Raw genomic sequence first — 17,007 nt, forward strand, 5'->3', positions numbered from 1 at the left:
TTACCATGCTTATAGTTATATAACATAGATTCAAGCAAAAGGTTATACTAGGAAATGCTGATGCTACCCAACTCCCTTGATGACAGATACTAGAATTAAATCAGAGTCTGGTGATATCTTCRTAAGGGCAAAGTGTCCTATTGCTCAGAAAGCCACAACCATAAAACACCTTTTTATTGTGGAATACAACAGAGATACCTGTGATCCCGAAGGACCTTAGGTATCTCTGGAGCAGATGATCTAGTCCAGCACTATGCAACCTTTGACTCTGAAAACAGATATACAATGAGGAGAAAACAACCAAACAAAAAAAAAAAAAAAGACATTCTTCCATATAGGGAAAACTTACAAAAGTTACAGTGATATGGACAACAAGAAGACAGATAGCTTAGATATATACAGACCTGAGAGCTAAGGCCATGAGATCTGCAATGTCTTTACCTGCATCATCATGTGTGGATAAGGAGGTGCGAGGCAGGTGAGACACAAGGAGCTTCCTCTGATCATCAGTATCTTAACTCCAGTAGCTCTATTCCATGACTGTCCCAGTATAGCTAGAGAAATGTCTAACCGTGGAATCAATTTTAAACATCTTCCAATTAAAAATTATGGTTTTATTTAGTACTTTATTTCTCCGAAAAATATATCTGATCCTCTCTGACCTACGCTCTCAAAAGTTCCTTGAGAATCTTGGAACATTTCTAAAATAGAAAATACAGTGACAGAGAAAGTAAGCCTTGTCTGGACAAACTGTAGAAGGTGTATTATAAAACCAGTCTTTTTGTGAAGAAAGTCAAATATGAGTAATGATATAACAAACCTTGCATTCCAGTCAGATAAAATAATAATATGGTAGGCAGCATGTCATTTTCACAGTAACTCTTCTGAAAGCCCCTGCAATTTAAAATTGCAAGAAAAGACTATATAATTTTTCCTGCACAGCCATTGCTAATACTTTATATCTGATGCAAAACTAATTCTTTCATTTTTCTAAATTTTCATTAGCTTCTCTGGGCTCAGTGATGCAATACTGAGAGACATTGTTTCACAGATGAACCTTGTACTTCCCTTACTGTGTTCAAGGTATGAAAAAACAATGACATTGTTGAAGGATTAGAAGACTCCTCAAGGTCTGCCAAAAAAGGGAGAAAATGTGGGGGAAAGAAATTCTCTAGTCTAAAAAAAGTGTTTTTCACATGGTGGGGCATTCTATTTTTCTGACTGTTCAATGACATGAGGTTTTTAGCATGCAGTCACAGCTGGAAGCTGTGCTTTAAAGGAACTCAGTCTTTTGMGTGAAACCTCAATGTGATGGTCAAAAAGGAGGCTAGGTCTAGATGTTTTRGGTCTGGTTGTCTGACTATAGTCCTTACTTCATCTTCAGTTACGCTAACCCAACATGCGGAGTTGAGTTTTCCTCCAGAGGCCACTGTTCAACAAGGAGATAAGGTGACTACAAACAGAGCCTTTGAAACAAACCACTTATTCAAAGGCATTAAGAAATCAGAAAGAAAGAGTAGAAACCAAAAAACACTTAATAGCCTCACTCTTTGTTCTTTCCCTGATAGAGATAAGCTCTACTAAGTTCAGACTTCCCGTTTCCTGAATTTCCTACCCCTGCTGCATTCCCCCTGAGCATCCCCCATCTCCACCTACTTCTTGAGGCCAAGAACTTGCCAATTTTAGAGTTTGCAGCTTCACAGATGGGACAGATCTGCTACTCTAAATGTGGSCCAGGATGGGATATTCTATAAAGCATAGCTTCCCCAACATTTCTTCAAGAACTGAATGGAATTATTCTTAATGTTATCTTTGTGATGTATCTGTGTCCTCTGCTCCTTTACAGTCTAGAAATCTTTCCTTATCTCCCTGCAGTAAGTCATGGAAATACTGAACAGAATCTCTGAGGTATGGACAATGATCGACACTAGCAGACAATCCTCTCATTTTCAAAAAAGTCCCAGGTTCTAAATGGGAGGTTATTCAGGCTGATTATATACCAAACTAAGACCCAACAATTGCCTTAAGATAACTGGAGTATGGCTTTGTATTATTCTACTTCTTTTTGATAAATTAGGCTTGTGACACATCGCACCTGTCAACCAAGACTAATGACCTAAGAATGGGAATACACATAGGTGAAGTATTGACTAGTATAGCCTTTAAATGCATGAAGTATCCATCTTCCTGTTCAGTCATTTCTTTTTTAGGCTATACTTGATTCTCATATGTCTGCCACTCCTTCCCTTTGAGATTAATTTCTCTTTAGATTTATTTTGAGATTCTTCTTCCTACTCATCACTTTTTCAAATCTTACAGAGRGAAGTGGTATTTCTTATGGCAGACCTCATGACTGGCTCATTCCATCTTTCTCTCTATCTGGCAACACTTTGCTTATTCTAAATTGCATTTGAAAACAGAATTATCTTGGAAAGGCAAGAGTCAGACTGGGGCTGGAAAATTTTTGGTACCYCCTCAAGCTGAGAAACCAAATTAGCAAATGGAGTTTGAAGGTGCAGAGATCAGTAGGGCTTGACCCCACTGTTTTATGTGAATGTCTGCAGAAAAGGCACTTGCCCAAGGCGCTTTATTCTGACCACAACCCATTGAGTCATTCATAGGGGATTAAGCTAACATGAACTTGGATGAATTGCTAYACTGAATCACACTCTCCACTACAAGTAGTTGTTGATAGGGATGGTTATTCTTGCTGACTGCTATTCAGTAGCAATTATCACTTAAGTAATCTTGATTTAAATTTGTCATATTCTAGTTTCAGTGGAATTTCTTTGTTGCAAATTTGCTGTGCTTCTATTTAGAGCAGAGCATAGAGCAGGAGGGAGGTGGTTTAAGTAAAGTTATAGTTGCACATATTACATTTGGACCTAATCAGTGTGCTCCTAGACTTTCGATTTGCATACAATACACTTATCCTTTCTTCTGCCCCAGGGTTACTCTTGCTGATGAATAACTGCCATGTCAGCAGGAATTAGACATTTAAGACTTTTCYCATCCAGCCCATTAGTTCCACCCAAGCCTCAGGAAAGACTGAAAATTCTTTCTTTCTGTGGCATGTTTGGGAAAGAAAATGCACTGAACTGTTAAATTTGCAACTTCCTGCTTGTGGTAGCAAAATAGCTTTGGCACTTAGTCACTCCGATAGCTATCGGGGGAGAAACTGAACAGCCATGTTGCCTATCAATTAGCCATGGTCTTTAAGGTCAGGACCAGGCAGAGCAAAGTGTTTAGGAGACAAGCTGGGGGTTAGCCAACCTTTGGAGAAAGCTAATAGACTGTTTTATAGCTTTTAAGGTACATTTACAAAAATGTTACCCTTGAAATTGTATTTTCTGTTTCACTTCCAAAGCTGTTTGTTCTTCATTTTTAAATGTCACAGGGCAGCTGGAGCTCTGGAACTTAAAGACTGATTTGCACAAAGATTGAACATTGAATCAGATGATAGCTGACGTAGGGGATATAAAATTATACTTTCTTTGTTACATAAAACAATATTCCAACTACTAATATCAAACAGTTTACATGCTGATGTTTCACAGCAGCCAGCATCTTGCCTGACACTTACAGCAGCTATCATGCGCGTACATACAACATCAGCACTAAGTGAGCTATCACAGCAGAACCACTGCCTTTCTGTACACCACAGACTCAGCGTGGCAACACGGGATGCTGTGCTCCAGTGCACCACCTGCCCAGTGCCTGGCATCTATTGCAGCTGACAGTGGGGAACTACCATAAGCCAGGGTGTTCCTGTTCAATCCATACCTGGGTTCCCACTCACAGAAGCTTCTCAGCCCCCAACACACAGCAAAGACTACATCCTCTGTGTCCTCTTCCTTGTGACCAGTGGTGGGATCCACCAACGTCTCTTTTCTAGGGTCTCTGAAGGAAATACTCCAAACTTGACTTGCTATGGTTTGTACTTCTGTTAGTGATCTTTGGTCTTGCGCCACATGGGACACATGATCACACTATACCTCCTTCTTCTGGCATGATTTTATGCAATTGCCATCAGTATCTGGCAAACCATGCCTTTCTGCTGTTGATTTGGACTAGTCTCCTTAAAGGTCAATGGTTAGTTTTCCTTCTTTGTTGTATTAATCACCTTACAACTCAATAATTAGTTTTCTACCTGTCATCTTGATGCGAGGGTTTGTATGTGTCTCTGGCACACTGCAGATGTCAAGGGAAAAACACAGATGCCTACAGGGTGAGAAGACACTGTTCTGCACTTGCTTGGCTCATAAATAAAAGACTTTTGTCAGTCACCTTTCAGGGTAATTTGTTATCTGTGTGTGAAAAACAAGCACAAATAATGGAAACAAAATTTGTGCTTCCAATACAATTTATTCTGTCAATCTGCACGTGTGCTGTCTGGGGAGGAGGGTTACTACAGTTACAAGAAATACCACAATCCAGAGACAAAGATARGCTTTAGTACTGTTTAGTTACCTAAACACATGCAACAGCATCGGTTCAATTTTGAAAACCTATGGAGATGCCCAAATGGCCTTAAAAATTTGTGCTTCATATCCATTTATCCCCAGTAAAGCTGGAAAGCACAAAGGTGCCGTACAGTCTTAACTTCCTGATCTCAGTAAAGCTTTGTAAAATCCTTGCCAGGGTAATTCTGTCAAAAGGGTTAGCTTATTATATTGCTATAGCTAATGCATCTGTACCACTACTATTTAGTGCTTGAATTCAGCAGCATATGGCATCAATAGCTGTGGTGTGTTGAAAACCCACAAGAAACAAAAATCTTTATTCGTTAAAGCTGGACAACGGAAGTATGTTATGGCTTGTTCACTGCCTTCACTACCACCAGGGAGACTTAAGCATTTACAGTTTCTTGTAGAAAGAAGTAAATCAGGAGTTTTGCCTATGAAATCTAACAAGGAAACCTCTGAGTGCTGTTTTTTTGTCTCCACTCCCCCTTCAGACAGCACACCGTTGAATATAGACATCAAAATCTCTGCTCTGCACCCCCTTCCTTCTCCCCAGGCCTCAAAGGAAAAACATATAACTGCAGAGGAGGCAGCAGGAAGGCAATTGCAGTTGTGGGTTAGATCATAAATGTCTCTCCAAGAATATATAAAGAAGCCACTACTTCTGTTCTTGTATGTGTTGGTTTTCAGAAACTACTACTATGCTCATTCCCAATCAAATCAAGATAGCAAATTGCTTAGAGGTTATTGCCACTAGTGCTACCACCCATTAGTTATAACTGCAACAGGATTTACTACAGTTGCTTGGAACTTCAGAACTGTCACATGGGTATAACTGAGCCCCTTCTCCAAAATTGCAAGGTGCTACCTCTTGAACTGATGCTTACAAAGTTGGAGCAAGGACTGTATTTTTGTTCTGGGTTAGGAGAGAATAAAGCATATTAGAACAGTTATTCCTTGAAGTTGCTCCAAAAAGATACTGCAGTAGTCATCTATTGGTTTTCTACTATAAGCAAAGAGCTAGCATACAGAGTTGACCCCACTTTAGCAGAGAGAAAAGTATTGATATAGAGTAGCTAGTTTATTGCAGCTTTTTCAAAATATAGCATATCTATACACCTACAAACACATATACAAACTATGGAATAACTGCTGGAGCTTTCTGTTCTGATGTTGATCAGCATGAAGGTATAAAAATTAGAGGTATCAGATGGTTTCTTTTATTTTTTGACAGATGTGTGTGACAGGAGTATTATCAACAGATGAGAAATTACCTATTTACAGTAGTACATAAATCTGCCAATATCACTACAGATTATTACTACACACACTCTTAAGATACACTGTGCTAATTATTTCCCCTCCACCTCCTTGCCTCATTTATTCTCAAAAGTTTCCCACTAATATGTGGCCTTTATCAGGTAGCTGTTTCAGGTAGTTGCATTTATCTTATTTATTGCTAGATAAAATATTATTGATGTTTTTCTTTGTCATTTCCTTTCCTAGGGAAAGATGTCTTGTTTGGGGCAATTTAAAAAGCTATCTATTAAAAGGGAAAAACACAGCTAGAACACCAGTGCTGGAATTTCTTTCACCTGTTTCCAGAGAGACCCTCGTCAGCATAAATCAGTATAACTTTACTGAAGACAAGGGAGTTATTTTCCCATGTGAAGAGCTACTCAGGCCTTTCTTCTGCAGCCAGGACTGAGCATACTGGCAACAGCCACCAACTTCAGGTCACAGGAGACATCTCAGGGATGCAAGAGTCCCCATTGCATTGTCACTGTGTCTCCTTTATTATTTTTTGCAATTGCAATAATTTTATCATATTCTATTGAACTTGACTCCTCAGTTCAATATAAATGCCCCCTAGCATATGAATCACAGAACTGCTGAGGTTAGCAGGGACCTCTGGAGACCACCGTGTCCAATTCCACTACAGAAAGCAGGGTCATGATGAGCACATTTTCCAGGACTGTATCCAGATGTTTTTTGAGTATCTCCAAGGATGGAGACTGCACAGTCTCTCTGGGCAACCCATTCCAGTGGTCATTCACCCTCAGAGTAAAGAAGTTTTCCCATACATTCAGACAGAGGTTCCTGTATTTCTGTTTGTGCCCGCTGCCTCTTGTTCTGTCACTGGGCACCACTGCAAAGAGTCTAGATCTGTCTTCTTTACACCTTCCATTCAGGTATTTACACACATTGATAAGATGCCACTAGAGCTTTCTCTTCTCCAGCCTAAACACTCCCATCTCTCTGCTGGGATACAGCAACCCAGCACTGGTGGATCAGGCCTCCTTACTGATCTTTCCTGCCTTTGCCTCTCTCTTACATCTCACGTGGCTGAGGAAAAGCAGCTTTACCCAACAGATTTACAGGTTCTTGTCAACATGAGTGTTTATAGTGAGCTCAGCCTAGAAAACTGTGCCAGCCCCTAGACTACTCTTCTGTATGCTTTCCGATACCTAAGGAGCCCCAGAGAATATACACAGGTGTGTTCTTCAGATGGCCAAGTGAATCTAGTCCTTTTATTTCTCATTCTATTTCTTGTTCAATTTCTTCTTCCATTTCCTGTTAACTCTACCTCTAAGGAAGTTGATTCATACTTGCCTCTGAGCAATTATAGTCATCCTTTTCAGAGAAGTGATTTGCAGTGGCACTTCTTGGAGAATTTACAAGAGAACATTTAGCCTGTATGTACAGATAGTATAGATAGCAGCCTTTTTGCTCCTCAGTCATTACAGATACTTACATATGCTGAAATTAGAAGTGTGCTATACTAAGATCTTGGCTCTAAAGACCTGTGAAAAGAAAGATCAGTCCAGGGCTCTGATTATGCTTTCACATGACCTAGAGAAAAACTTGTGCTTCCAATATTAAAATGCTGGAAAAGCAACAATGCATATGTAATAGCAGTATCAAAACCTTAGAAAACCTCCCCAATCTCATTAAATTTGAAGATGAGCAGACACTTAGCAGCAAGCAGCATATTCACTGGAGTGCTTAAATTAATGGGCCAGTCTACACCCATATCTCTATCTTTCCATTAATTGTAAGAATATGGGAATCTTTGTATCACATCAACACTGAACATTGTTTAACCTGACACTAAGAGCAATTTAGAGAAAAGGGACAAGAATCATGCAATTGGATGAAAAGCATCTTATTGACCCTAGCATACTCATGACTGACACCTACCTTAAGGAATTTCTTTCCCCTCTTCCTCATAAAATTTCATAGAGTTGTATGTGCTTTCACTGGCCATAACAACACCTAAGAATGTAACTGTCCAGTAGTCATTACAGCAAAGTGATTCAAAAAAAAAAAAAAAAAAAAAAAAAAAAAAAAAAATCAAGAAAACAGCAATTAATACATTTTGCCAAATATTGTAAGTTTATTAGGGACATGGATGAGTCTCAGCTTGTGGTCTACTGTCAAAAAAGAAACAAGCCAGCTAACACTTCATCCAATTAAATATTTTAGATTTCAAGTATCCACAGTGATATTCTGGCTCACAAACCAGCACAGGACTCCAGTCTTTGAGTGGGAATTCCCAGAACAATTCTGCATCATACTTCACTTGCACTGTTGCGGGGCTCTAGCAATCCTACTGCTGTCCTCACTGTTCCTGGAAAAGTCTTGTCCCCCTCTTTTTTAACTATGGTCCTTCTAACATCATGGAAATTAGATTATTGAACTGACTAGAGGAGCCCTCCATTAAGTCATTACTGACTTTCCAGGCTTCTATTTACATACTGCTAGTACTCAAAACACCTGGAGTAATAAAGCATTATTATCTCAGCATTTTTTTTCTCTCCTCATGTTCCACTAACTGGAGAAAACAAAATATGGGATAACAAGTTCCTACTAAGAGAAAATTACAGTTCTGAGAGGGAACTTTTAGGCTGAATTTGTTAATATCACAAAATCCTTACTTTGAGACTCTGATACCGTTCTCCCCCAGAATCACTCTCTAGTGTTTTTCTACTTTCCATACTGCAGCAGATTTCTTTAGAAAATGCTTTTAAATTCCCATAATAGCCTTTCAAATGTTTGTTCCCTGGTACAGCAACACAGTTCAGTACTTCTGGACAAACAGGTTACTTTTGCCAGAGAATCCCTGAAAAGATAGCTCAATGCCAGTGCTAGATACACACACACACTCCTAGATTGCTGAAGCTCTGTCTTGTTAAAAAAAAAAAAAAAAAAAATCCAGCAGAAATACATAAAGAGACTTTCAAGCCTTCAACTTCAGTGTATTCATCACTTATCAAGTCTTTGACATAGAGATGCCCTCATAATGGGATTTAGCAAACATTGTTATGTATCTAATTTTAAATTAGTTTCCTCACATGCACATACACACAAATTAATAACAAGGCACAGCTGGGTCAATTATTCAGTGAGATAATATCTCAGATGTCATCCACTGACACACTATCCTGCCCAAACAGCATCTGTCAGTGCTGCTGAACTAACTTTTCTGCTTGGCTGTTACTGACTCACATTATTTAACAAATACACACAGATAGAATTGGAATTCTTTTAAATATTCTTCAAGTATTCCATAAGCAGTAATTATTAGGAAGTATTTTTAGTTCTTGATAAGTTCATAACCATAAAGGCACACGGTATGCAAATAATGATACTATTGGTATATTACTATACATAGCATACAAACCCCACCCATGCATTGGAGTGCAGGTATGTATGGCACAGATTGCCACAATATGTAGTTGCTAAGCTTTCAAACATGATTAATGCCAATAAGACTGAAATTTGAGACTCAGTAAGAGTTTCAAAGAAGAGACTAAAGGCTTCTTTCTYTACGTGAAAAATGGGAAGGAGGGAAAGAGGGAAGAACCAAATGAGAATGTTCCTGTTTTTCACAATTGCAGTCAGGTTTCCCAGCTAATACAAATTTAGGCTTGTTAATTCAGGGAATTGAGAGATGTCACATTTGTGCTACTACTTGGAAATATTTTTTCCATGACCTTCTGCCAAGGGCAAAACATGAAAAGGGCAGTTAATGATCAGTTTCCAGAAAATAGAAACAGTCAGTCTTAGCTCACTGCTGACTGAAGATTTGCTTCACAATTCATTAACTGTGTTCTGACAAGCTCCTCTAAATTCAAATGGAAAGACATCACAAGTACTGGATTCTCATGTGTTCAGCACTTAGTTTCATTAGGGAAAAAGTACAAGGAAAATATTTTCTGGTCTTTCCCTGATTTTCATTCCCATTACAGATCCCTTGCTCTGACCGGACACCAAGCTTTCAAATGACCATGCAGGACAGAAATTCTTTACTATGAATAAAATCCAGACTATTCTGCAATACATCACCTCTTTGTATTCAATCAGATCACATTTCCAAATGATAAAACAGGAGCTCTGTTAAAATACACAGCCTACTTCACTTTTTTTTTCCCTTCCCTCCACAGACACTGCAAATGGGCATTAAGCATTTTTCTGGGCTCTTTGTGATGTTGTGCATTGGATTTGGTTTATCCATTCTCACTACCATTGGGGAACACGTAGTGTACAGACTGCTCCTACCACGAATCAAGAAGAAATCCAAGATGAAGTACTGGCTCCATACAAGCCAGGTATGTATTTAATTGTAACTCCATCAAAGTCATTTGGCTGTTCAAGAAGGCCTGATTTATGGCCCAGTGCTAAGATAAGGTCTCACCAGCCAAAACAGATTGGTGCAGAAGTGCTATCTTTTACTATCTTTCATATCTCATAGGCTTTACTCTTCCATGCCAGTGAAATGACTGTTATTTTAGCTGAACAGTATTGTTGACTTTTGTCCTTACTGAGATCCAGACTTCTTCCTGAAAACCTGCTATCTTGCAAATGAGTCATCCTCCAATATTTGTCTAAAAGTATCACCTATTCAAGTGTAGTCTCCATTTCTATATATAGTGATGGCATCTGAGCTTGCAGGATCCTTTAAGAAGAGAATCTGAGGATCCTAGTAGGCCACACAAGTCAGACTCTTTTTGCAGTCACCAGAATCTGGGTTTATTTTGTTTTCATTTTTTCATGGTATCAGTAACATAAGAAACCACAAACAGGTCACTGTCAGAATGCTAAGGCATTTATGGAACATGCAAAATATTACACATTTCTTCTAATATATTGCTTAACAGTACAGTGCCTCTGAAGCTGTGCTAGATTATGCCATGCAGTAACGGTACTTTAGGAGCTGTAAGAAGCGCACTGATGATTGGCATTTGAAGTGTGAAAGCAGCTGTTGCAACCTGAAGTGAATTACTTAATGATAAAATGTGAAGTACAAAGGAAATAGTTCAAATATGCACAACTGCAAAGCCTTTGTGGATCTTTCTGTTTGTACTATTAACCTTACAACCCCTTTTAGATACCAGAAACAACAACATTTGCTGGCTGGCTCACTAGCCTCTTACTGGACACCCAACTACTGAGTAACTTCCTTCATTATTCTAAGGAAAATAATAAGAAGAATTGCTGTAGATGTTTGCATCTAGAGGAAGAATTTACTTTGCAGCAAAAGGCACAAGAGCTTTCAAATAATACAGTGATAGAGACCTTTTAGAACATAATAGTTTGCTAAGATCCATCTTTTTTCCTTAAGAAATTCTAATACCAAGGGGTGTTTGCAAACTACCTCACCCTTCAAATTGCCCTTCCTCAGCAACTGTGGGGAAATGAACTTGTAATAACAAAGCACAGGCATTGTTTGTATCCTTGAACATGCAAAATAATTTATGCTGAAGTAGATCACACAAAGCCAAAATTGTTTACTTATTTATGGAGCTATTTTTAATTTTGGGTTTACTAATTCATTTTCTTCTTTTCCCTGAAGAGATTACATCGTGCCCTGAATAGTTCATTTATTGAGGACAAACGCCAACCTAAAAAAAAACGAGTAGAAAAAAGGTAGGAAGTTCGACATGCCTTAAAAAACAAACTACAAAATTTACTTTGAAATGAAACACATTGTATCTGGATAGCTATTTATGAGTCTAACATACCTGAAATATAATAGACCAAAAAAAGGAAACAAGATAGAAATGACACTGGGGTGAGGTAGAAACAAATTGTTTCCAATACCAAGTATTAACTTCAGAAATTTTGTTCTTTTATGATTTCCCATATGGTTAATAAAGCAAGACCAAGCTAAGCATAAGCTTTGAAGTTTTTAAATCTGCTGTCCTTGATTCTAGAGAATTATTGTTCATATACTAAATTACAGGCAGATAACCAGAGGTCCTGTGAAATAGCTTCATAGTGGAGGAGAGCTTGGGTGATATGAATGTTAGAAAATTTTTCACACAAACAGCAGCTCTGAAATTAAAAGACTGAAAAAAAGAATGTGAAGTCCCTCAAAAATCTCTGTCTCAAATAACTCTTGGAGAAAAGAATAGGTCATAGTCCATGTCTTCATAAGCAGAGATAATTTTACTTCTCTATAGCTACCAATATACAACACTTTTCCCTAAAACTAACCACTTGCTAACTCACTGAAAACTATTAGGGCGCTTTTAAAGGTGTAGGTAACAATATTGCTTTCCAACAGAGGATGCACAGACAATAGAAAAGCAACTTCTTCCAGGCTGTTGCTACGTGTTTTACATGACTGAATTTCCCCAAAATTTCAATCTTGCCAAAACACACACACACACACACACGTATTTTGTTTCATTTGTTATTCCTGCATCAATGGCAGGAAATCTAAGAAATAAACAGCAAGCTTCTAGACAGCCTGTATGAAACAAATATATAAAGACATATGCAATTAATTTCCTCAGTTTTTTCCTTCATTTTATCACCCTACAAAAATCCCAGTGCAGCACTTGAGCAGCAGTAACAGGAGCTGATTGGTGCACGACATTTCTTCCCCATACTGGTGCTCACAGAGCAGCAGCATTCACAGTCACACACCCCCAGCTCTGTTTCACAGAATCACAGAATCACAGAATCAGTAAGGTTGGAAGGGACCTCCAGAGATCATCTAGTCCAGCCTCCCCACTCAGCAGGGTCCCCTAGAGCATGTTAGACAGGGTTGCATCCAGGYGGGCCTTGAACATCTCCAGAGAARGAGACTCCAAAACCTCCCTGGGCAACCTGCTCCAGTGCTCCGTCACTCTCACAGGGAAGAAATTCCCCCTCACGTTCAGGCGGAACTGCCTGTGCTTCAACTTCTGCCCATTGCCTCTTGTCCTGTCACATGGGACAACTGAAAAKAGTTTGTCCCTGTCCCCCTGACACCCTCCGTTCAGATACTTATACACATTGATCAGATCCCCCCTCAGTCTTCTCTTCCCCAGCCAAAACAGGCCCAGCTCTCGCAGCCGTTCCTCATAGGGCAGGTGCTCCAGCCCTCTCATCATCTTTTTGTATCTGTTTGTATCTCTGATAGTACAAAAAGCACCAGCTAAATTATTTGCTAGAAAATGAGTGGTGTAGAAATTCCCTAACACAAGGAGATGGCCATAAAGCCCACACTAAAGAACCACAAAAATATTATTTGATTATTAAGAGTGAAGAAGTGCTGCTGCTTTTAAAATATCACTGCCTCCACAGCAACCAGCAGTCAGCATGAGTACATGTGCATACAACCACTTATTCTCTGCTCTTCCTGGTTTGAGCTGCCATCTGAACTGGAATGCAGTGAATTTTACTCAAGACAGCTGGTAACATGGGACCTAACTATAACGAATACTAATATGGCAAGGTACAGCCCAGAGCTCTCCAAACAATTATTTTGTAACACTTTCTTTTATTCCTCCTGGAAGCAGTGGAATTATTAAAAGCACTGCAAAGCAGAAAAGAGGTGGAAAGATTTTGTATTATATTACTGCTATTTCTCTCAGCGCCCTGTTTTCTTTAGGTCACAGCTTTATAAAAAGCTCTTTAAACTCTTTACTAGAAGACTGCAGAACACCAGTGGCCAAGCTGTAAGGGGTTTCGTCTACTTGACTGTGTTCAGAAGTAGATTCTGGCCTTTGTTAAAATCACCTGCCCATAGCCCCAGACAGAACAGCCAACACTACAAGCAGTAGAAACTATGTCAGTTTCTAAAACTTTATCAGAAAGCTGACTTTTGGTTTGGGGAGAATTGAAGTTATGAATTAGCGGTTTAACACCGATAAATATCTACAAGACTAGAGAGTTGCAGTGTCTCTGGGACTGCTCATATTTCTGCTTCAAAGTAAGACTCTTGCACAAGACTGCCCAAAACCTGGGGTTCCATGGGCTCTGTAGAGCCTCTACACCACATAGCAAGGACATAGCGTTGGGCACTATGGCCCTCAGGGCCTTCCTGTGCTATCCTGCCACTCTACTCACAAAGAGGCATCACAGCTGGTCACCTCTTTCTTTAAATGAATTTCTACTTTCCAACTCCATTCTCTAAAGTAAAGTTAGGAAAGTATCTACTCCCAGCTCCAGACTCTTCCTTAAAGCAGTTGTTTTCAGTAGGCTCAATGTTTAAATTTTAACCATTTTTATTACCTACAGATCAGTAGGTTCATGTTAATGGGCATTTTGTCCAGGAAGGTTACCCAGGTAAGACTTAAATGATGCAGCAGTTTTCATAACAAGTACTTCAGAGTTTCAAACTGAATTTATAAAATGATTACTCAGAAAAGATAAAACAGATAGGAAAGCCAAGCTTCTCTCCAATGTGGGCAAACTCAATGCTTCTTACCTCCCAGGTGAAAAGCAGAGAGCAAACAGTGCTCTCTATAAAGAAAAGGGTCCTTATGAGAAGCCCAGGGAAATACCTTAATTTGAAAGGGCTGTAAAGAGAAGTTCCAAGAAAGGGGTGATGAAATGCTTTAAAAATCTTGAATCAAAATATTTTGGAAAGACTTTTCCAAAGAAGAACACTGAAAAATTTGAAACATAATTCCCAAATGGGGACTAATATCAAGATTCCTCTCCCAGACTGAAAATTCCAAACTCAGTTCTATCAGGAAGCTCACATCTTTTTATTCCAAGGTCTGGATAAATCTTGTCATCAAGTTCACTACCTCCAAAGTACAAGCAGCTTCAACAGCCATAACAGAATCACAGAAGGGTTGAGGCTAGAAAGGACCTCTGGAGATCATCTAATCCAATCATACTACTTGGGCAGGGTCACCTGTGCATGTTGCACAAGATCGTGTCCGGATGGGTTTTGAAAATCTCTAGAGAAGGAGACTCCACAACCTCTCTGGGCAACCTGTTCCAGTGCTCTGTTTCCCTCACGCCAAAAAAAAAATGTTTTTCCTCAAGTTCAGTCAAAACTTCCTGTGTTTGCATTTGGGCCCATTCTCTCTTACCGTGTCACTGGGCACCACTGACAAGAGCGTGGTCCACCTCATCCTCTTTACGCTTAAGCTATTTAAACATATAATAAGGTTTTCCCTAAGTCTTCTCTTCTCCAAGCTGAACAGACCCAGCTCTCTCAGCCTTTCCTCATAAGAGAGATGCTGCAGTCCATTAATCACCTTAGTAGCCCTCCAGTGGACTCACTCCAGTAGTTCCATGTCTCTCTGGTATGGGAGAGCCCAGAACTGGACACAATACTCCAGATAAGACCTCCGCAGGGCTGAGTAGAGGGAAGGATCACCTCCCTCAGGCTGCTGGCAATACTCTTCCCCATGCAGCCCAGGATATCGTTGGCCTTCTTAGCCAAAGGGGCACATTGCTGGCCCATACCCAAGTGGTGGTCCATCAGGACCCCCAGCACATTTTCTGCAGAGCTACTTCCAAGCAGCTCCACTCCAATCTGAACTCGTGCATGAGGTTGCTCCTCCCTATGTACAGGACCCTGCGCTTGCCTTCACTGAACTTCATGAAGTTCCTCTCCACCCATCTCTCCAGTCTGTTGAGTTCCCTCTGAATGGCAGCACAGCCCTCTGGTGTATTAGATATTTCTCCCAGTTTTGCATCAGCAAGCTTGCTGAGGATGCACTCTGTCTCCTCATCCGGGAGAGCTTATTCCAATGAATAAGCTGAACTGGACTGGATTCAGTATTGACCCCAAGAGGACAGTGCTAGCTTCAGGCCTCGAACTAGACTTTGCATCACCCATCACAACTCTCTGAGCTCCGCCGTTCAGCCAGCTTTCAATCCACTGCAATGTGTGCTCATCTAGCCCCTACTTCCTCAGCTTGTTTGCAAGGATGTTATGGGAGATGGTGTCAAAAGCCTTCCTGAAGTCATGGGAGATGATATCCACTGCTCTCCCCTCATCTACCAGCCACTCATTCCATCACAGAAGGCAGTCAGATTGGTTAAGCAGGATTTTCCCTTTGTGAATTCAAGCTGACAACTCCTGATTCTTTCCTATCCTTCCCCTGCTTGAAGATGGCATCCAGGATGAGCTGCTCCATCACCTTTCAGATAGGGTCAAGGGGAGACTGACTGGCCTGTAGTTCCATTAACTGCAAAGGGTACATTTTCACCTTACTCCATTCACAAAAACTCTAGGTAGCCTTCTTCCCCCTCTTTGAGAACAAATTCCCAAGGTACCACAGAATATTGAAGCATGAAGAATAGATACTGTAATGAACTTGGATGTTGCAGCTACGAAAACTTTCAGAAAGCTTTAGAGCCCTGAGCTGGATTTAAGAGGATTATAACCCACTAAGCAATAGAGTTTGCAGGAACTTGAACTCCATGATTCTGTTCCGGTCTCTGTTGCTGGTTTATCACAAAAGTGATACATTCCTAACTTTATGCTTCTGAGGAAAATAATCTTAAGGATAAATAAATAGTATTTATATATAATTCGTAATAGCTGCATCACATTTTTCAGTGGGATGGCTCACAGGAAGGGCTGCGTAAACAAAAGAGGAGGCTATGATTTTGTTTTAACTCTCTCATCTCTATTCAGGTCCCACATAGGGAATAGCCAGCATGCTGTGTGGAATATAGCTGATCCAGGGAACTGTCATCGGAAAAAATATATCTGCTCTGATGAAGGACAAAATGAAGTTACGATCCAACAGCACCAAGACATCCCCCTGCCTCAGGTGAGGAGAGAGACTACAGCTTCATTAGCAACCAATGGGAAAGCAGATTCCCTTAATATTGCTAGGACCTCAGTAATCCAAGAGCTTACAGAACTGGAGAAGCAGATCCAAATCATCAAGCAGGAGCTGCAACTTGCCATAGACAGGAAAACAGAGCTGGAAGAGTATCAGAGGACAAACAGGACTGCAGAGCCCTAGGCCAGCATACTTCAGCCCTTTCCCCTTTTCTTCCTTTCTCCTCCTCCTCTGTAAAATTTGTAACACAATTTTGTAATGCCAGAAAGAGGCATGAAAATAAAGCAGGCAGTATGCTCTTCATGAGAGTAGAATTGCAGCAGCCACAGCCACTGCCAGCCTTCTGAGTCCTCCTCCATTTGTAACGAGTTTCCTGGCAAACATCAGCTGTTCCCAAAGGACTAGAAAAACAAGGAGCATCTGAACAGCAAGAATTTCTGATTGCTTCACATGCGACTACAGTGAAGTTCACACTTTTTTAGCCCTTTCTGTGCATTATTTCAAAAAAAAAA

The 17,007-nt window shown here is 40.1% G+C and overlaps 1 protein-coding gene across 1 annotated transcript in view; it reads left to right on the top strand.

Moving 5' to 3' along the window:
- The window catches only part of GRIN3A (glutamate ionotropic receptor NMDA type subunit 3A), a 77,052-nt gene extending 60,069 nt beyond the window's left edge, over nucleotides 1-16,983 (top strand). The window contains exons 8-10 of the mRNA XM_085299949.1: nucleotides 9,911-10,075; nucleotides 11,320-11,393; nucleotides 16,342-16,983. Coding sequence (XP_085156075.1) covers nucleotides 9,911-10,075; nucleotides 11,320-11,393; nucleotides 16,342-16,678 — 576 coding nt within the window. The 3' untranslated portion in view covers nucleotides 16,679-16,983. The remainder of the gene's footprint in view (nucleotides 1-9,910; nucleotides 10,076-11,319; nucleotides 11,394-16,341) is intronic.
- The last annotated feature ends 24 nt before the right edge of the window (nucleotides 16,984-17,007 follow it).

This window comes from Rhea americana, unplaced genomic scaffold, assembly GCF_003343005.1.
Source record: "Rhea americana isolate MKP2758 unplaced genomic scaffold, rheAme1 scaffold_158, whole genome shotgun sequence".
Lineage (NCBI taxonomy): Eukaryota > Metazoa > Chordata > Aves > Rheiformes > Rheidae > Rhea > Rhea americana.